At 36.0% G+C, this 22,500-nt stretch overlaps 1 protein-coding gene across 2 annotated transcripts in view; it reads right to left on the reverse strand.

Moving 5' to 3' along the window:
• LOC105233123 (innexin shaking-B) overlaps positions 1 to 22,500 on the reverse strand; it is a 337,491-nt gene that overhangs the window by 139,138 nt on the left and 175,853 nt on the right. Inside the window, exon 3 of one of the 2 annotated variants that reach the window (XM_049455185.1) lies at positions 16,361 to 17,696. Coding sequence is in view for 1 of the 2 variants with exons in the window: in XM_049455184.1 (XP_049311141.1) it covers positions 13,200 to 13,507 (308 nt within the window). In the remaining variant the exon portion in view is untranslated. Of the gene's footprint in view, positions 1 to 13,199; positions 16,338 to 16,360; positions 17,697 to 22,500 lie in introns of those variants that run through there. The other variant, XM_049455184.1, reaches the window with a different exon arrangement.

Here is a 22,500-nt window from a genome sequence, read left to right on the forward strand (position 1 = left end):
TTTTTCTGGGTCAATGGCTTATGGCTTATGAAACCAGATGCGAGCACATTCTCGTTTATAGATCAGTATAGCTACCGCAAAATATACAGTATAACTATATAGCAATATATATACGAGTACATATGTGTACATATAAAGTAAATATATATATATACCAAATATATACATATATATAAGTAAGTAAGTAAGTATTTTTGACACTTAAGCGTATGTACATATGTATACATATATGTTATACACTATCTATCTGTATTCATGAGAAAAAGTATTTTTTTAACCCTTGTCTAACTAAATGAGATATTGATACACCATATATGTAGTTATTATGAATTTTTGTAAACAATTGGGACAATGTATATTATGAACATACATACCTTGAAGGGGCACACCCAGTTAGACCACTTATTTTGTATAGGAAACTATTTCATGAAATGTTTCTAAATTTTGATTACTCGTATTTATTAATATATATGTAAATATCGAATGCCCTAAAAATGTATTACTGTTAAAACAAGTGTAAAAAAGTTTATTGAACCGTTAGTTGTTTTACATACAGTGGCCCACGATTGTTAGAAATGATTAAATTAAACAAAACTGCAGATTTAACAAATTAAATTTTTTATATAATTGGAAAACTGGAGCATCGAGGAATATATATGAAATTAGCAGCACTTTAGAAATTCAAAATTTATTTGAAAAATTCATTTAAAATTGTATGTTATTTTCAAACGTATAAGAAAATAAAATTTTTCAAATTTTATATTAGGAGCGCCCCTAACGAGAAAAATGGGAAAAAATCGGCGAGATGGTTTAGTTTAAAACACTACTCTCATTCATGACACCGACATACTTCCTCCAAGAAAAGCGAATTGATAGAGGTAAAATATCCGATAACAATACAATTTTGTCCTGACGGTAGCGTAAAGAAGTAAGACTTCATCAACTACACAATTACTTCTAAAGTATTAGACTTGAAATGGTCGACAGTATTAAGTTATCCACAAATATTAAAACATGGGGTTCTCAATATAACAATTGTTACTCCAACAGCCAAAGATAATATCCGAGTACTAAAGAGTGGGCCACTTTAGTGACACATCAACCAAATTCCTAAATCCAGTGTAGAGTTGAACTTTGGTGTATCAATCGTCCTATAAGGTACTTTCTAACAAAATATCTTATTTTCTTATATTTAAGAATATGATGTGTGGTATTAATTTTACTATATCACTGTAATTTTATTTTTTCGACTTTTCTCGTGATCGGGCGATAACTCTAAATACCTCTTTACCCCGTGCGCGCACTAATTTTCTCAATTTTATCATGTATTAATATTCGCGGATGTGACGAGTAATTAAATTATCCTGTTGAATATTTGTTGCCAACATCCTAGTTTACCTAAAATTTATGATAACGAGCTCCATCCCCAAATTGAAATCATATTTTAAAGATAACTTTGCATAACCTTATACTTTCATTACTTTTGCTTCTGTTGAATTATAGCAACTTTGCGAGAATCTTCTGACTAAAACGTACTATGGTTATTCACCTTTGCATCAATCTAGGTTATTTTAAAAATCGTAGGAATAAAGAAGAAAGAGTTCCTTTTGAAATATATGAGTTGGTATTTTTGAAACATTTTCAGTGTAAACTTTATGAATCTCTTTCAGTTTAAGGTTATTCAAGCAAAGATCAGATAAAGAAATATATATATATGTTACCTAAAATGCAAAGCAACGAATCATCAAAAAAATGAAAATCGAGCTATTCAAACACGGCGGCGAAGAACTGATAAGGAGCATGCATCAGCTTCTTTGCAAAATATGGTCGGACGAAAGTATGTCCAACGATTGGAATTTAAGTGTGCTATGCCCAATCCATAAAAAAGGAGACCCCACAATCTGCGCCAGCTACCGTGGGATAAGCCTTCTCAACATCGCGTACAAGGTTCTATCGAGCGTATTGTGTGAAAGACTAAAGCCCACCGTCAACAAACTGATTGGACCTTATCAGTGTGGCTTTAGACCTGGAAAATCAACAACCGACCAGATATTCACCATGCGCCAAATTTTGGAAAATACCCGTGAAAGGAGAATCGACACGTACCATCTATTCGTCGATTTCAAAGCTGCTTTCGACAGCACGAAAAGGAGCTGCCTCTATGCCGCGATGTCTGATTTTGGTATCCCCGCAAAACTAATACGGCTGTGTAAACTGACGTTGAGCAATACCACAAGCTCCGCCAGGATCGGGAAGGGCCTCTTCGAGCCGTTCGATACGAAACGAGGTTTCAGACAAGGCGACTCCCTATCGTGCGACTTCTTCAATCTGCTGCTGGAGAAAATTATTCGAGCCGCAGAAATTAATCGAGCAGGTACAATCTTTTATAAGAGTGTACAGCTGCTGGCGTATGCCGATGATATTGATATCATCGGTCTCAACACCCGCGCCGTTAGTTCTGCTTTCTCCAGACTGAACAAGGAAGCAACGCAAATGGGTCTGGCAGTGAACGAGGGCAAGACGAAATATCTCATGTCATCAAACAAACAGTCATCGCATTCGCGACTTCGCTCTCACGTCACTGTTGACAGTCATAACTTTGAAGTTGTAGATAATTTCGTCTATTTAGAAACCAGCATTAACACCACCAACAATGTCAGCCTGGAAATCCATCGCAGGATTACTCTTGCTAACAGGTGCTACTTCGGACTGAGTAGGCAATTGAAAAGTAAAGTCCTCTCTCGACGAACAAAAGCCAAACTCTATAAGTCGCTCATAATTCCCGTCCTGCTATATGGTGCAGAGGCTTGGACGGTGACAACAAACGATGAGTCGACGTTACGAGTTTTCGAGAGAAAGTTTCTGCGAAAGATTTATGTTATTTTTATAACGATGAGCTGTACGAGATATACGACGACATTGACATACTTCAGCGAATTAAAAGACAGCGGCTACGCTGGCTAGGTCATGTTGTACGGATGGATGAAAACACTCCAGCTCTGAGAGTATTCGACGCAGTACCCGTCGCGGGAAGCAGAGGAAGAGGAAGACCTCCACTCCGTTGGAAGGATCAAGTGGAGAAGGACCTGGCTTCGCTTGGAATATCCAATTGGCGCCACGTAGCGAAGAGAAGAAACGACTGGCGCGCTGTTGTTGACTCGGCTATAATCGCGTAATCGGTGTCTACGCCAGTAAAGAAGAGAAGGTAGATATTATATAAAATTAATATTTGTGGGGCTAAAATAGTCACTTAAACAAATGCACCAAATATTATGATAGGCGTCGGCAAATTACGTGTAACGATTTAAAGTAAAACGGTCAGAAGAAGGACATTCAATAATAATGATGCTGCACTATGACGAAAAGAGTGGGATGAATTAGCATTTAAGACGCCCGATATACTCAAAAATTTCAATGGATCAACCATACTCGTACAACTGCGCCTTTAAACTTTAAACAAACCAAGTTAAAGTACTGCTTTAAAGTTTAATGCTCCCGCTCCTACATGCAACAGTCGGAAGATAAGGAAGGGGTATCATTGCAATACTTAACACAAAAGTAACTTTAAAATTTGAATGTTATTTTTTGCTTCATGCTTTTCGTATTATTTGCACTTATGTATGTATGAAGCGTGCATGTTTACAGCATTTAGATGCCCCAGGCAAACCAATATCTGTATAGTCAGATATGGCTTCCTGTACATGTGTGGCTTAGTACATATGTATGTACGTATGTAGATGTGATTGCGTTCTGCCAAACCATTTTGTTTGGCCGAAGTGTAAACAATCTTTTGTTATTAAAATTTTAAACGATTTCTTTGTTATCCTTTCACCCCAAACAATTGAATTTTTCTATTGTTGTTTCAGCATGTGTGTATAAGTCGCAGCTTTTGTTTGCGCACTTGAATGAATTTTTTTGTGGCAGGCAAAGCAAGTAGCTTATCAATTGTTTATTTTCGACGAATGTTGGTGGTATTCACGTTGCGTTCATGACTTTTTCTGTAAAAAACTTGTGAAGACAAATATATACGGCAAATATGTGAGTATTAGAATCTAGGGTTTGCAAGAAAGGAGAAGATTAAATTAAATAGATGTAAGTGCAAGTTCTATTACTGAATGAATTAAAAACGCTTTGCATCTCGGCTGCAATAAGATATTTAAGCTTAAATCAAAGCTTGCGACGATCTGCATACATATATCCTGTACAAGCGATATCGTGATTGCATAATTTTGACAGGTTACGTGATTTTGATAGCTTGTGGCCGCCATGTTTGTTCACGTAATATTTTTTTTGTGTGTTCAGTAAACAACAAATGGTACAAAGCTTGGAATAAAGCCAACATTATTTCACAAATTCAAGTTATCCGGTGTCTATTGTCTTATAGAATAACTATCTCTATATACATATCTATCTATTGTATTATCACATGAGGCCCATTACTGGCTTAATGGCTTCGTCAATAAACAAAATTGTCCTCAAATGTTGACCGTTTGGTGCGGATTTTGGTATATCTTTCCAATAGAGGCACTAAAAACCGTTACTATCAATAAAGAGTGTTATAACACGAAGTTACCGACTTGTCTTTCACTGCATTTTATTATATTGACGCGAACGATCTCTTCTCTATAATGACGGTGCGCCGTTTCATCTTTCTCGTCTCACCACGAGCACATTGCGAGGAAATTTTGGCGACTTGTTAATTTTTAGAAGCGGCCCAGTCCAAACATCGCCAAGATCATGCGATTTAACGCCTCTAGAGTATTTCCTCTGGGCGTATGTTAAATCAAAGGTTTACGCTAATCAACTAGCAACACTCGAAGAGCTCGAAGGCAGACGCCGAAATACAGCACCATGTCTTCGAAAATTGGCGTAAAGGGGTAATGATGGTGGTATGCAAACGGAGCTTCCGTGGTCATTTGACCGGCATTTTGTTGAAATCATAAATTGCATAAAATTTTCTGCATAAAAAAAAACAGAACCAATTTTTACTAAATTGAGTGTTTTATTTCATTTTAAAACCACTTTGTTCTCGTTGGTAAGCCATTTATTACGACTACACCGGGCAGCTATGTACTTTAGTAGTCAATGCAATCTGAACAATTCTCTCGAATATTACACTGTTGTTTTGGATAATAATCCATGTAAAATTTCATAAAGAGATCTTATCAAACAAAAATGCTTTTGATCGTTTAGTTTGTTTGGCCATTAACAGAATCTTGGGAAGAAATTAACGTGTTAAAAATTTTAGATCAATATTTTAACTCGTCTCTGTTCAAGGTATATCAAGACCCAATTTAAGTAAATTAGTTAACAGCTGTTTGTGATAAAAAATTTTGATATACCGTTATTTATATTCCTAAAAGTTTTCCATTGTTTGTGTTGCTCTATTTGCTACTAAATCCACTCTTAATTTTTTCCCAAATAGTGGTGGTCAGTGTCATGCAGAGACTCGTTGCATGCAGGACATACATTGCTTATGTCAAGGTCTATTCTGGTAGGAGTTTAACCTGCTGCAATATCCAGAACGGAGTTGCGCTAGGATCACTCGCATTTCTCGCCGCACCTCGAGTTCTGTGAATGGTGGTCAGTATCTGTCGGAAGTCAGTTGAGTCCGAAGTCCGGTAGGCGTACTGTACTACGTCGTCGACGTAGTTAAGGAAAGACCTCTTGATGCTCATAGGAGGCGGTTTCGCTCCAAGCAGGTGTCTGCAAGGGTGATTTCTATAACAGCATCCCAGCAGGAACTGCTTGGAGAGGAGTTCATTATGCTCCTTAACTGGGAGCATAAGCGTCTCACTATGAAGGTGTTCGATGGGAGACATCAAGAGGCATCCCGTCGTGTTTCGGAATGCAGTATTTTGACAGGTCTGGACCTTCCTCATCTGCGTAGCACTGCATCCAGGCGACCATATTGGTGCTGCGTAGTTGAGGACCGGCCGGCTGATTGTGCTGCCGGCTAGCGACTTGAGGATTTTATTGTGGCTCTGTACCTTAGCGATAATAGCGGACGTATGGTCAGTCAGTCAGAGCTTTGACGCCATCGACTGCAATATTAAGTTCAAGTCTATACTTCTTCGTTCACTTCGTAAAGATGGTCGCTGTGGATTTGGTGGCGGAAAGTGTGAGGTTCCGTGCAGTAAGAAAACGAGAAAGGTCAGAGAAGTAGTTGTTTACTTTTGAACACTTGCCATCGATTCCATTGCCCGACGTCAATATCGTGCAATCATCTGCGTACGAGGTTATGCAAGCCCCCTCTGGTGGCTGCGGGAGTTTCGAGATGTAGAAGTTAAACAGTAACGGGGAGAGGACACCACCCTACGGAACTCCCTGTTTAATTCTTCTCAGTTTAGATGTTTCACTTCGAAATAGTACGGATGATTGACGACCGTTCAGGTAGTTCATGGTCCACCTCTTCAGTCATGGAGAAAGCGTAGTTTTCTCGACTCTACGAGGATCGTTGCTAATTAGCTGTCAACGGCTATAGATCACAAGAATATTTAACTTGAAGGCGCCTTTAGACAAATTTTAGATATAAAATACTCATATTTTATTCCATGCAACATGTAGGAAACATTGAAAAAAATATTTACGAAATATGTATCCGCACATGATAATTATATTTTGTTAAGCTTATTCTGCATAGTTATGTATTTACATACATACATACCATATAGTATATATGAGTAAATGAAACACCTACTCAAGCCTTCATGCAAAAACTAAGAGCATCAATAATATTTCCTTTGCGAGCGCTGAAGTATACATTTGCTAACGTCTGCCCAGCGGAAACAATTTATCAACTTAAGCCCAATTAAGTAGCGCCTCCGGTTAGTCGTCATCAGCATCAGTAACTGGAACGTTAACAGCAATGGTAACATTAATAGCTTGGCGTGAATGAGGAAAGTCTAATCAGCTTAACCGAGTCGACAAATGAAGAAGTCGGCTGCACACATATTTATGGCGAATAAAAGAAAACGAAGAAAGGATGGTGTAAATATATAAGAAGGCAACAATATAATTTTTCTGAAAAAGAAGAATAAGCTAAAATTTACTGAGTTTACTTCTGCCATGAATGTGTTGACCACGAGCAGCGGAAGTCAAGTATATACATACACAAACAACAAGCGGAAATCAAAGCGCTTGTGGACTTAATTGATGACAGCGTTTTAATTAAAACACACGATAACTTCAACAGAACACGCACAGAAGCATACAAAAAATATTAGCAGCCTTAGTTACGATAAGCAAATAGAGAAAGACAAAATACCAAAATGTCATTAATTCTGATGTAAGCTTCTTTTAGTAGAGAGTGGCAACATGCCTTAAGTAATTCGCCTTCATACCCCTTATTATCCCTTCAAGTAGTGTTAATTGATATGGCGAAAAGTTAAGCAAAAACGTCTTGGAACTTGTTGAGAGACAAACTGGCAACTGCGCTAATTCTTCCAAACACTCAAGTATCTACAAAAACCGCAAATGAGCTTTGGTGTGTTTGTTGAGAGAGAGCTCGGAAATCCGCTTGGATAATTTTTTTAGATTTGTGGTTTGTTAGAAAACATAACTCATCGTTTCAATTCTGTGGCGAATTCACGAACGAATTAGTATATTTATGCGGCACTGCGTATAAGTGTTGCTAGAAATAGGAATCAGATCCCAGTTATGCCAATAAAAAGAGCTATTGATATAATAACACTATTTTTATTTCGTATATGGGGCAAAAACAAAGGATTAAGGCAACCTCTAATGAAAGTAAGACACAACTAATTATTTGTTTTAAATCACCACATAACTCATACGCTAAGACGCCTTCCTTTTTCTCTCTGTATTCACCAATCTTCGATGTTTCTTTATTTACAAAAAGAAACTTCAAACAAGTGCAAAAATAATGGATTGCTATTTTCTAGAACTAAAATGTGTCCTACAATATATTTCTGCTTTTTTGACATCGGAGGACTCCGGCAGCGAAAAACTGATAGAGAGCATGCTTCAGCTTCATTAGTATTTGACAGATCACGTGGGATTTCAGACATGGTGTCAAAGAGAAAGATGCTCAGTATGCTTTGACATTTCATCATGAATAGACTTACTAACGAGCAACGCTTGCAAATCATTGAATTTTATTACCAAAATCAGTGTTCGGTTCGAAATGTGTTTCGCGCGCGTGTTTTGTTCAGCGATGAGGCTCATTTCTGGTTGAATGGCTACGTAAATAAGCAAAATTGCCGCATTTGGGGTGAAGAGCAACCAGAAGCCGTTCAAGAACTGCCCATGCATCCCGAAAAATGCACTGTTTGGTGTGGTTTGTACGCTGGTGGAATCATTGGACCGTATTTTTTCAAAGATGCTGTTGGACGCAACGTTACGGTGAATGGCGATCGCTATCGTTCGATGCTAACAAACTTTTTGTTGCCAAAAATGGAAGAACTGAACTTGGTTGACATGTGGTTTCAACAAGATGGCGCTACATGCCACACAGCTCGCGATTCTATGGCCATTTTGAGGGAAAACTTCGGACAACAATTCATCTCAAGAAATGGACCCGTAAGTTGGCCACCAAGATCATGCGATTTAACGCCTTTAGACTATTTTTTGTGGGGCTACGTCAAGTCTAAAGTCTACAGAAATAGGCCAGCAACTATTCCAGCTTTGGAAGACAACATTTCCGAAGAAATTCGGGCTATTCCGGCCGAAATGCTCGAAAAAGTTGCCCAAAATTGGACTTTCCGAATGGACCACCTAAGACGCAGCCGCGGTCAACATTTAAATGAAATTATCTTCAAAAAGTAAATGTCATGAACCAATCTAACGTTTCAAATAAAGAACCGATGAGATTTTGCAAATTTTATGCGTTTTTTTTTAAAAAAAGTTATCAAGCTCTTAAAAAATCACCCTTTAGAACTCATGCTCGACGATTGAAATTTAAGTGTGCTCTGCCCAATCCACTAAATGGGAAACCCCACAATCTGTGTCAACTATCGTGAGAAAAGCCTCCTCAACATCGCATGCAAGGTTCTATCGACCGTATTGTGAGAAAGACTAGAGACCACCAAACTGATTGGATGTCATCAGTGTGGTTTCAGGCCTATAAAATCAGCAGTTAACCATATATTTACCATGCGCCAAATATTGGGAAAAGGAAGATCGACAGCTATCTTCTGTCGTAATGTCCGAGCTTGGTTTCCCTCAAAAAACTAATACGGATATGTAAACTGACGTTGAGCAATACCAAAAGCTTCGTCAGGATCGGAAAGTATCTCTCCGAGCCGTTCGACACCATCGTTGGAAAGACTAGATGGAGAAGGATAAAGTATCGCCGAAATAAAGGTTATTTGACGTCTTTTAATTTTATGGCAGTTAACAAAAGTATAACAGTTATGGTTTTCGGAAATTCTATGGATTCTTTAGAAATATATTTATGTATCTGTTTTTTCTCTATCCTGCTTTTATTTAGTTTGTATCCATGAATATATATCTATATATATATATATATGCGCACGCAATATGACTTACTCGGCTTGCAAATTTTCCTTTTCAATGAGAGCAATGAACCTTGCAACTTTTATGCAGCAAACAATCGCCACTTCCCAGACCATAGCCGCATTGCTTCGCCGCCATAAGTACACCGCGAAGTGAGTTGTAAATGTTGCTGCAGTGCATCAATGCAAAATGAATGCGAAATAAAGTCTTTAAAAGCTTTAGTTGAAATAAAAGCTTGATTTAAAGCCTAGAGATTAAACAAAATTTAAAAATGTTTTTTTTGTTTTTTTATTTTTTTGAAAAATATTTTCTAAACTTGCCAATTTCTAAGGCTACAGTTAGCTTTAATAATTTCGACGCACAGGTTTTAAAATGTTGTTGTGGAGCAAATTGTTTCTTTGCCTAAAAATGTACAGGACAAACGATAGTTGGAGATTTAGAGGTTTGACCGAGCGTCTCCTTTCATATGTGTCATGGGTCTTCATAGTAATGAATGGAGAGTGTTATTAGCAATTTTTATACATCAAAATCACTGTTGCCCATAAAAGCCTTCTTGATTCCAAATTATGATCCAGTTATCACCACTTTGTATCGAACTGTCAATTTAAATTTGTTTTAATGCATTTAATTATGTACATTTTTAATAAAGATTTTCTTGACCATTTTGTATTTACTGAATGTGTACGTTCTTTCATTACTTTTTTCATCACGGTATCTTCTAAAAACATATTTCTAATGCTTTCAACCCAATTAAACAAAATTGACCTCGAACTTAATTGTCCCGTTAAATGTGTAGACTTAAATGATTTGAAAATATTATTATGTAATACGAAATGCGAGTGACAACTGTAAAAATTCTAACTTCATTCCACTAAAACAACAACACATTGCAAACAAATTTTATTAGCTTACTGTAGAAGTAAGTATTAAAAGTGGTTACGAAAATATTAGTGAATCATTATTGCACCATCTAAATACTGACCTATTGCGTAACTAATTCTCCCTGTGAACTTTTATTTTATCTTATACCAGAAAGGTGACATAAAGTGCCTCCTTTAAATATCCTTCACTGTTTTTACCTAGAGCGGTAAGTGAACTCTTGAAAAATGACTGTTATAAATTAAGTTCACGAATACGCGTGAATTCACGTAATTTGTGCTCTCCCAAATACTTATTACATTAACACAGGCTCTTGAATACACAAATCAACACATCCAAGCTACAAGTCTGATATCACAAGTTCGCGCCTCCTAATCTATTGTTGACATCATCACAAAAATAATCGAGAGGCAGAAATTAGGAAGAGGTATGAAAAAGGAAAGCCAGCGACGGTGAAAAGGCAAATGATAAGCAGGATAAGTGAATTGATGAATAATGAACGTAAACAAAATAGAAAGCTAGTAGAAATATACTCGAATACCGCAAAATGAGATGTCGCATCCACGGAATAAATTTTGGGAATTTAAAAATACGAACATCACGCCCAAAAGACATCAACATTCCGAACACCCACACACACGCCATTTAGAGCTCATATCACAATCCTGGCGGAGGCGAATCTAGTGTTTACTTATAGCACGTAACACTAAACTGATTGAGCGAATTTAAGCCGGCAGCTATTTCGAAAGTATGGTGGCTATCAAGTAAACGAAATCAAGCAATATTATGTGAAATTCAATATCAGACATAACAACAGCAAAAAAGGAAGTGGAAAAGAAACGTGATGACAAAAGTTATGGGTATATTAACGAAATTATCGATGAACAATTTTGATTTGGATAGCGGTGACTTTGTACATAATAGCCTAGACATAGAACACAAAACTGAAATCCTTTAATAACAAGTGAATGTGGAGAAATTTTAGGTGAATTCAGGCATCTGCTTTACAATGAAAAGTAAAAATTTGGTGAAATGAGCTTTCCTTAAACTAATTTATTTCCATCAGACTAGAAATTAATTGACATTAGAAAATATATGTCCTGGGCATAATACATTTTTAACTTTTATATACAATATTGGGCAGTTAAGATACGTAAACGTTAGATTACAAGCATAACTCTCTGATTCCGACTTCGGTATACAACGTTAACAAATTAGATTATGTACAAGTAAAAGTTTAGGATGAAGGAATCCAAAAATTCATATGTAAATTCTACAAGAAAGATTTGAATGTATTTAAAATGATCTAAGATTTGCTCCAGCACAGATCTGGTTTCAAATTGATGAGTTCAAACATATCCAGTTTGAAAAGCGAAGCATTTACTATAAAAAAGTCGAGCGTCAAATAGCGTACTAAATTATATAGAATATCTCGATTAATTTTACCTCAATGTAATTAAAAAAATTTACAGAATCGCTTAATAACACTATTCGTGTTCTCCATTATTTATATGATGAGGAAGTTCCGGGTTTTCTAATTGTCTTTTTGGCCATTTTTAACATGTAATTTTTTTCATTATATTCAGAACTGTTTACAATTTCATAGATATACGAAATAAGAACGTTTGCTAATTATTCAATTTTATTATCTAAATCGTTTTTGCTATTTTATGGTTGTAATAATCGCCTACCTGAGCTCGCTATTAGTCGAATTGTTGGAAATTTCAAACGTGCATTTTCTTTAAACAATGTTCATATGCCAATAAAACGCTCGAAGTAATGAAAATGTTGGTGCCGTTCAAGCAAGTGTTGCCGAAGACCGCAATTTGTCGGTTCCAAGACCTCTTGAAGAATCGTGGCTGTCTCAAACCAGAACCTGGGGGATTTGAAGAAGGGATTTGGGCTTACAGCCATATAAAATGGTTCATATTCAAGAACTGAAGCCGTTGGATTACCGTAAACGTCGTGGATTTGCTGATTTTGCCTTGGAACACTTGAAAACGATAACGATTTGTTTAAAAAAAACCATCTCTGGGGCATAAGGTGAGTGGCGCAGTAAATAAACAAAACTGTGGATTTTAGTGCGAAGAAAATTATTTATGAAAAATCAATACTGCGCCTAAATTGACAGTCTGGTTTGGTTTTTGATCTGGCGGAATCATCGGTCCGTATTTCTTTCGAAATGAAGATAGTGACACCATTATTGTTAATGGAGAGCAGTATAGATCGATGGTAACCAACTTTTTATGACCGCAATTGGTAGAATCTGATTTTGGAAAAAGTACTCAAAAATTGGATTCATCGAATTCGTTTCTGCAAAAGAAGTCGCGTAGGCCATTTGGTTGATGTTCTGTTCCGAACTTAATTGCATCGATTGTACTTCACATTAAATAAAAAATATTTAAATTTCTTTAACAAGTAGTGTGTTATTTGTTAATGAAATCATATCACTGCTATTGGAAAACCCTGTAGATTGTATTATATTATTTCTAGTAGGTATAGGGTTGCCCCAGTTCTAGAAACTCAGATTTAAATTGGTCATTATATCTTATCTCGTTAGGAACAACGGGACACATGCTAAGAGAACAGCCACCACAATTGCCTATACCTAAAACGAAAATGCTTGTTTTTATTAACTTGCAATAAATATCTTCGCATTATACTCACATATATCTACACAATTTATGGAGAAACTTTTCGTAAGTTGTCTACATTTCTCCAATTCGTCATAATAAAAATTAAAAAAAATATATGAGGGAACTATTTGTGATGAAGGAAAATTATTAAAATTCGTTAGGTGCTTATCAGGTTTCATCTGATAATGCGATAATAATTATACCTACCGTTTTGCTGGTATAACACGCTTATATTCACCCTGTTGCTGACGTATAGAAGCGCTCCGGCCCAATCGCCCAACAGTCTGTTGTCCAACGTTAGCAATACCACTACGTAAGGATGTTCCCAATTCTCGATGATGAACGGCTATAGCACTTTGTGTTTCAATTGCATAATCGAGTCCAGGTAATTCGAGGGAGGTTATCGGATGGATGCGTGTCAGCGAGAGTGTGCTCTCTAAAACGGTGCTAAGCAGTGGTGCGCTACGAAGGGATCTCAAACTACCGCGACGGGTAAGGGGTTCCGGTTTATACATTTATACGCGTGTTTGAATTAGAAATTTCAATTTAAGTTAGCGTCTCGCAAGTTTGAGGTGTATAGTTAGCAAGTAAATATATAACTCCTAAATTAAAATATCAAATTGCAAAACTTATTTAACGCAAATCAAGTTGTTAGTTTTTTAATATATGCACAGTTTAGTGTTGAGACACCTATACTCAATATGTCACGTGATCTTGCGTGTCCCTTCAATGTTACACAAATTTTTAATGTTTAACTTTGTTAGGTCGTTGTTTTGTTTGATTGCCGGTTATATGGATTGTCCGACCTACGTTATGCGGCAGGAGGTTACAGACCCAACGTGTTGCTACAAATAAAATTAGCACTTAAAATGCACGCACGCACACCAGCGCGTGTGTAGACACACTTTCATGTGAAGCACACGAATGTAATTAGTGTTCTATTAATTGACCCCACGGACGCTTTCTAAGTAACACTATCAAGCGGGGTGGCGACAACAAAATGTTGCAATGTTGTAATAACGTTTTGTTTGCCATTAACACAAACGCGACCATTACGACCAATTATGATATTTATCAGCTATTTTCACAGTAAAACCGTTATGTCACGCAACATTCGCCTTTCCAACTCTTTAGAAAGATTTGATTTTTTGCTGAGTTGTCAACACTTAGCATTCAGTTTCAGTGAAAATGTGTGCACACTAGCTAAGAATCCATGAAGAACTCACATGTACGTACGTATGTACTAGATATGAATATATCAAACAATCTTTAATTACTGATTTCAATTATGCATGGCTAAATATAATATCATGAAGGTTGACCAAAACTTTTCCTGTTAACTTTCTGATGAATATTCTATAATATATCTATATACTATTATGGGAGGAACAGTAAAAAAAGATATTTTCGTTTGAGGACTAACGTTTAGCTTAAATTGTGAAGTATTTTAAAATTACTAACTAAATATGTTTCGCTTCACTATATGATTTATGAAAATCCTTTCCTGGATATACATATGTATGTATGTATTCGAATTGGTTGGTTTATTCAGTCAATTACGTACGACATTCTCTGCGCGGTACAAGTTGAATAGCTGCTGAATATTTTTCTGAATTTCGTATTAACATTCATCAGAATTTAAGTGTGACGAACCTTTTAAAATCCTTCAATCTTAGGGTAGCATCAATACACACGCTACAATACATGGTAAAATAAACACTTTTAACTATATTCCTAAATGTTTTGAGTAATCAAAGTCTCCTATACATTATATATTTTAAGTCCTATTGTCATTTTCAAGCTGAGATAGCTACTATCGAGGTATCTTCTTGATCCGCAGAGTTGAGACGTTGAAGCGTAATTCCGATAGAAGGACAGAAATAAGGGCTTTGACCATTTCAAAGAGAATTTAGACTTTTTATTATAAGTTTAGATACGAATGTTCGCAACAGCATAGAATGGGAACATCGATGTAAAGGTTTTTTTTCAAAAGGAAGCCATATTTTTCCCGCTCTTTTGACTTTTCTCTAAGTACGGTTTGCTATTTCATCACGGAAGAATATATCATTCAACAACGAGTCAAAATTATTAAAATTTACTACCTAACTTCGGAAGCAGTGGCCTCAACTTTAAAAGCGCTACGTCCAATTTAACAACAACAATTGAAATTGTCTAGTGAAAAATTTTAATCCACAGGCATAGTACAAAAAGCTCCCGTGTCAGTGAGATAAAGATGTGACGTAGTGTCGAGAATATTGCTGTCGTTAGCGCATCAAATGATGAAGACCCAAATCAGTCTCTCACACGTCGTTCGTAAGTGTTGGGCATCTATGTGACGTCGTTGTGGAGAATTTTGCGAAAAGATCTTGGCCTACGTCCTGACGAAATCAAATTGACTCAAGTACTGAAGACACTTGACCAGCAGAAATGTCGTATGTTCGTGAATTAGGCTGAGCCACAACTTGAAAGTTATCCGAATTTTAATCGAAAAGCCATCTTCAGAGATAAGGTACTAACATACTTCACGAGTCACCATTGCATCCCGGTTTTTTGGATTGGTGCGGTTTATGGACCGGCGGCGTCATTGGACCGTACTTCTTCCGTGATGAATAAGATCGGCACGTTACTGTGATAACCAAATAAATTTTACCCGAATTCGATGATATGGACGGACAATATGTCCTTCCAACAGGACGGCGTCAAAAGCCGTTAGTTTATTACTATAAATTCTGCGTGAGTTCGGAGTAAAACGCAAAAGGTGCATTAAACCAGTTCCATCATGATTTTCAAAACTTTTACATAAAATGTCCTGCTTACACAAACTATTGTTGAAACTGCTTCGATATAATATTTTTGGTCATCCAAGCGACTTGCCTGCAAGCGCAATTAGCCGCCTTAACAGATTTTGTGACAGACTCATAGCGATATATTTTAAATACATATTTTTAACTTTTTCCGATTATTGTGACCCATCTCAACGCCAAACTTATGTATGGCCTTCTGAATCAGTAAATTTAATGGGCAAAACCCGGTTCTTGATAGTAAGAAAAAATTATGAATTCTTTACAGTAGAGACAGAATGATCATCACATCTACATTAGTGATGAAATATATACATATCTAAGCGATTATCCATTGTTCTGTCAAATGACCTTGCGAAACTTTTAAATCTAGAGCTAACATTCCTCATTTTCAAAAAAGTGGATATACTAAGAGATACTAAGAATGATTAAGTGAGCAGGCGATATGCCTCACACTCGATGTTTCCCGCCAGTACCCACTAATTACTATTTTGTTATAAGTAAATACATGCAATTCACTAGATATGATTACAATTACATAAAAGTAAGAAAATGTGCAATAATTACATGTGTTTTATCTATGGCTCACTATGGAACTTGTTTGCTTTGTCACTCGTTATTCGTCCAGGTGCTGGTCCTTAACTGCTCTCTTCCTTCTACTTCCTTCCGTTTACTTCTCGTATACGTACTCCTTGGTCTACAACTGCGTCTGCTGCTCTTTCTTTTATGATCACGCTTATAGATCCTTGGCAACTCACACTCGCTTGCTCTGGCCGGGTTTTCCTGCTGCTCTTGCTTCGTCCGTGTTTGCGCTACTTTTTCCAACAACACTATCGCCGTCAATGCCGTCTCCCAAAAACGAATTGTGCGTGTTGATGCCGTGGTTGCAAAGTTTACTTTGTACAACAGTTAACTGTTTGGTCTATTCTGATGATCATTTCGAGTTTGCTTTCGGAGTGTATTTACTACAGTGTGTTTCTATGGATTAGTTTAATTCGTTGATAACTGGTTAATAAAACGGTGATTTTCAAATGTCATTTTCAGTTGCTTAATTTATCGCTTAAATGTAATTTTGTGAGTATTTATAAATAAATGCGTTTAAAAACTGAGCGATGTGCTTTATTTTACTTTTAACTGTAATTCACTATTTTAATTAAATGTAAGTCACGGTTCGTATAAAAAAGTTATAGGGAAGAACGGTGTAAATTATTGCTACAGTATGAGTATTGTTCGAATTTACTTTCGCTTAAACACGATTCGATTATAATGGAGATTTTCGTTTGATCATATACGAGCTATTCGCTTATTTGGTGTCAAAATCGACGAACACAGTGTCGTTGGCTAAGTTGGATGTTCGTGCTTTGTGCTCTTCGAATGTAATCTTATGGATCTGTAGAGACTACTGTATAGCTTCTCACTTCGTCTATGTATGTACATATGCTTGGTGCGCTTGTGCGATTATGTAAGTGATAATGACGATTTCGCACGACTGAGCTACGAGTACTTATATATGTATGTATATACGTAAATGTGTATTTTGATGAGAATGCTTTATTGCGTGGAATGTGAACACATTTATTACTCTTTCTCTGTCAGCTTTCACACACATATACTCGTATGTACGTAATTCTATTTCAGTTTTATCGACTGATTGAACATTTCTTACTGACTGGATATTGTACGATTGATTCGTTGAACGCTGTACTGCACATGTGTGCAGTATGTCTAATAATTAGCGAATCAAATGGGTAGCCACATTATGCTCCCAGGATTGCAAATGCACCATAAAAACGTATATTGCCACCGAGTCCAATCCATGTTTGCATGCGGATGCTTCAACCGAATTTCAAATATGACTGAATTGCCTATGAATTCAATTCAGCTCGCCATTGTTAGATTTTATCTAAAATGAAAACAGTTAAAAGCAAAATTATAATTCTATTATTTTGATCAAGTTGTTATAAGTTTTAAAATCATAACTATGTTCATAGTATTTCATATAAACTATTTAATTGATAATAGGGTTTTGTATTATTGGCTCTTTGAACTTATCTTACATCAATATTTCTGTTTATATATACTTATGTATGTAATATATATTTTACCCTCATATAAGTTGTGTTGTAGTTATGACATAATTGTATACACTCTATGTTTTATTGAGTGTTTTCTTTCAATTTCCAAATTCTTATTTTTAATCGGCCTGCGTTATTCTCAAGCTAGCGAATATAGAGTATTCACTTTGAAAAATAATATAATGAAAAAAAGATAACAACTTGGAAAAGGGTAAGATATATTTATGTTTATTATAATGCTACATTTGGTCCACTGTAATCACCAACTGAAAGGTGATGCTTTTGATTTATGCTCTGATGCTCTTATTGGGATATCTCACTGAATTTATATTGGTCGGTCTACAACTTTGCTTCCGTCGTTTTTTTATATAAATTTAAGGCTTTATTGTGTAAAAACGGTCCAAAAGTGTTTTTCCTTATTCCCTCAAAAAGCAATGCTTAATTAACACACGAAATGCTTTATGATAAATTTTTTTGTAAACTAACACAAGTTGCTTTACAAAAATTCTATATTTTTTAATACCTAAGATAAATCAAAGAACCCTAGATACCCTAGAGACATCTATTAGAAAACGGAAGCAAAGTTGTAGACCTAACATTTTTACATCTTCTGTTTCGAAGCGATTTCTTGGGAATAAATAAATTACAAATAGTAAATTACTTGAAACTATTTGTCTATGCCATTCTCATAGTTGCTAGCTGGAAAACTCATCTCAACTCATTGATATAACTCTGGCTATTAGTGTTCATCTTCGACATCACTATTTACATATCTCGTTACATGTTACCAACGAGGATTATAGTTTCGTTCACTTAACGTTCTTTTCATTACCTAAAGTCAATTTAAATAGATTTAGGGAGATAGGTATGCGGTTATATACAAAAACGGACCGGGAATTTGTAAATAAAACGCAAAACATTTAATTATTCATCAATATTTATTTTGTCGCCTTCAAAGTAATACGCACCAAATGTAATATACTTATGCCAACGATTTTTCCAGTCCTCGAAACACTTTTCATAAGCATTTGGGGTGGCCTTTAGCTCGTTCAGCAAATTTTGTTTTACATATATGTATCTCTTCTATCGACTGAAAACGGTTTCCATGGAGCGGCAATTTCACTTTGGGAACGGCTTTGGCGTGCTTTCGATTAGGTTTTTTTTCCCTCCATTGTTGACTTGTTTGCATGTCAAACTCACAAACTCTCAAACTCATGTTTCATCGGCAGTTATAATGCTCTCCATGGGATGGGAACTCGCACGATCAAGCATATCCAAAGTGACTTGTTTACGGTACTCCTTTTGAGAAAAAAAACAGCTTTATCGGGACGAGTCGAGCAAGAACGCGTTTCACACCCAAAATAATCTACCAAAATCATTCGAACGAACTCGAGAAATATGTCGAGCTCTCTTGCCATCTCTCTAACACTTTCTTGACGATTTTCAAGCACTATATCTTTAAATGTTTTAATATTTTGATCAGTGGAAGAGGTCGTAGGTATAGAACGTGGCATGTCTCCAACGATCCCTCGACCGTCTTTGAAGACTGAAGACTACGGGTGGTAGGTTGCCTATCCACTTTTCCATCTGTTTTATGTATGTACTAAAATATATACATATAAGTTTCTTCTTCATGTGGAACGTTTTCTTCTAGGAAAAATTTGTACGCCTTACTGGCTGTACTACAACTTTTAACTTGTTTTCAAGATGTGCGCTTTCTTTCGTAATTGGAATAAAATATTAAGTTTTTTCATTTTAACTTCTTTGAATTTAGTAGATTTTTAACTGTATTCTGAAAACTGGCATCTCATTGAGTATTGAATGAAGATGCCGTAAATCACTTGGCTTTCTAGTTGGGCTTGCGAATGATTAATAATGCATATATGTATGTATATACATATATTAATGTTTACTACTTAATCTATCTAAAAGCAGTGGACTCATTAATGCATATTTTAATTGTATACCTAGCGAATTTATTTCTTATAGAACTACTTTTGATTTTTAACTTACTAACTACTAACATTTAAATAAATGCGTTTAAAAATCATGGTTTTGGCTTTTCCGTATTCAGTTTAAAGCGATCCAAAATTACGCTCCAAGTGAAGCACCTACAACAAACAAACAGCGTTGCTCAAAATTTGCTAAAAAGTTATGTGTACATTTTCAGTAATCCCTGCACGTTTCATTATGTGCGAATAGTGTGTAGCAAGAGAAAAATAATATTTGGTAGACCTTCCCTTCAAAAATATTCATTGTGTGCTGATGAAAAACAAACTGAACAAACAAAACATCTTCGCTGGCATATTTGTAACTTAACACTTTTAAACTTCTTCTTTTACTTTCTTTAGGAAGCACGGAGTATGAATAATGACATTTTGTCTACGCCAAACAGAATCAGCGGTCACTACAAAAACAGTACGCATCAAAAGCGAAACCCCAAATTTTTTTGGTTTCTTCTTCGCAGAGCCGCTGAAAATAATCGGCTGTCACAAGTGAAACAGCTTTCCATCATTTTTAAGCCACATAACGACGGAACAGCTAGGCATGCAGACAATATTGGGGGGTAATGTTTTGATATGCGTGCATAAATATGAATGTAGATAAAACCAAGCGAAGAAACTAAACTCCCTTACAACTAGTATGAAACAAAAATCTAACTAGTCACACAACGGTTTCTTATCTATACAAGCAATTGATATCGTTCACATGTTGATGTTCTAAGGATGTCAATTGTCTCGTACGAATGCGAAAAATAGGCAATATATGTATATCCAATTGGATGATTGAGCCATAAAATAATCAAATAAGAATGCCTTTTATAAAATGATTGCATAATTAGTATAAGAGTAATCTTTTTCTATCTACTTCGACTTCAGACTAGAATGTTTTGGTATATTTACTGACGGTATACTAACTGCTTCACTGTTGGGCATTTTTACATCCATGTCATATTTGTTTGTAATGCCGTTGTACTGTTGTACCGTAGCTAAGCTAGGTATGCCTAACGTTATCCAATACAGCGGGTATACAATGATCTCATATTATTTTCAAGCCAATAGAGTTGCTCTTTGAAAAATGAAATGTGATATCAAGTGATTATAACGCACATTGCTCTCTTGGCTGGTAAATGCTATGGTATTTCAATTAATCAAATCCATGAAGAAAACGTTGGAAATAATCCAAACATTTCGTTTACAGTTTTTAGTTTTTAAAAATATTTTTCTAGTTATCTTATTTGTATTTTAAATTCTGCCTAATAAAATTCCTGCTTTAGAAAGTGGAGCAGATTTACCATACATATAACGTTTTTTACAGACTTATCGCAAGTTTTGTATTATTACTTATTAGCTCGAGAAATCCATTACCAATTGGACGGATATAATTCCTATGCATAATTTAGTCTCCATTATGGAAACATACCAGTTTGAAATGAAAAACAATTTACCATTTTTTGACATTAATTTCGTTTTGATTATCAACAAACTAAAAATACCAATGTCAGCAACTGAGTACATTGGAATAGTTCGTAACAAGTCTACGCTCACACAGGATAACAACACTACATTCATTCATTCAATTGAATCCATTAGGTTCGAGAAGAGACGCTGGATTTCGATTTTATTAGCTACTAAATGCTCAAATCCTTTTTATGATATGAACGGAATCACTATAACGATATGCGATAAGAACTTAACGGCAGTTTTCTGCTTTGCCACTGATCTGTGTTTTATGCATGTAAAGTTCGTGGCTTAGTAAATGCACGCTTTCTCATTTTGTCCTAATTCAAGTACTTATTCTTCTTCATCTATTTACTTGCTTAGAAATACATACATATGTACACAATGAGAATGAGTTCGTGTATGAGCATTGTGACTTTCAAATATACATAATTCTTTGGTAATTTTTTTTCATTCTCGAGTAGTGCCATTCGTATTTAGTACATCCGGACGCTACTTCTTCTACTAGTTCCGGCTGCACAAAATTCACGGACCAAGCTTTGCGAGAGACATGTCAATACCATAACCAAAAACTGCGTATAATTACGAGCTGCCAAATACTGTTTGGCATTTGGTGTGAAACAGCAAATCCTTTGTTTTATTGTATATTTATATAGAGCGCAATGCCTCCGTTTTATAGTTATTCGTATAATACTTATTTTTTTTTGTTTCAAGTACTTTAGCTCCCATTTATGCCATTCACTTTGGTTATTGCAAACTCGTTGTTATCCGGCGTTCAGCCTTCATTGTGTCCGTTGAGAGGGAAAAGGCATTTTTGGTGTTCGCCAAATGGTTAGCCGTTAACAGTCTTATTACAATGCGTCCACATGCACATTCACCCAAACATACCAGCACCCCAGCACTCCAACAGTAATGTAATTGTGTGATTTCTAGGCTGTCTGGCTGAGGGAGTAGCTCAAGCATGCACTCGATGGGCCACTACCTTGGTTAAGGCGCAAGCTGAAATGGCTGTTGTTGGTGGTCGTAATTTAATTGTGTTGTGGTCAATCGTTGAAAATCATACCAAATTGCTTGATTCTGATTTGATTTGCGTAGATTACAATCTGTGCCCGTTCGCATATTAAATAGATTAGAGAGCGTAGATACTCAACATGCCGGGTTCAATGATCAA

This window comes from Bactrocera dorsalis, chromosome 4, assembly GCF_023373825.1.
Source record: "Bactrocera dorsalis isolate Fly_Bdor chromosome 4, ASM2337382v1, whole genome shotgun sequence".
In the NCBI taxonomy this organism is placed as follows: Eukaryota; Metazoa; Arthropoda; class Insecta; order Diptera; family Tephritidae; genus Bactrocera; species Bactrocera dorsalis.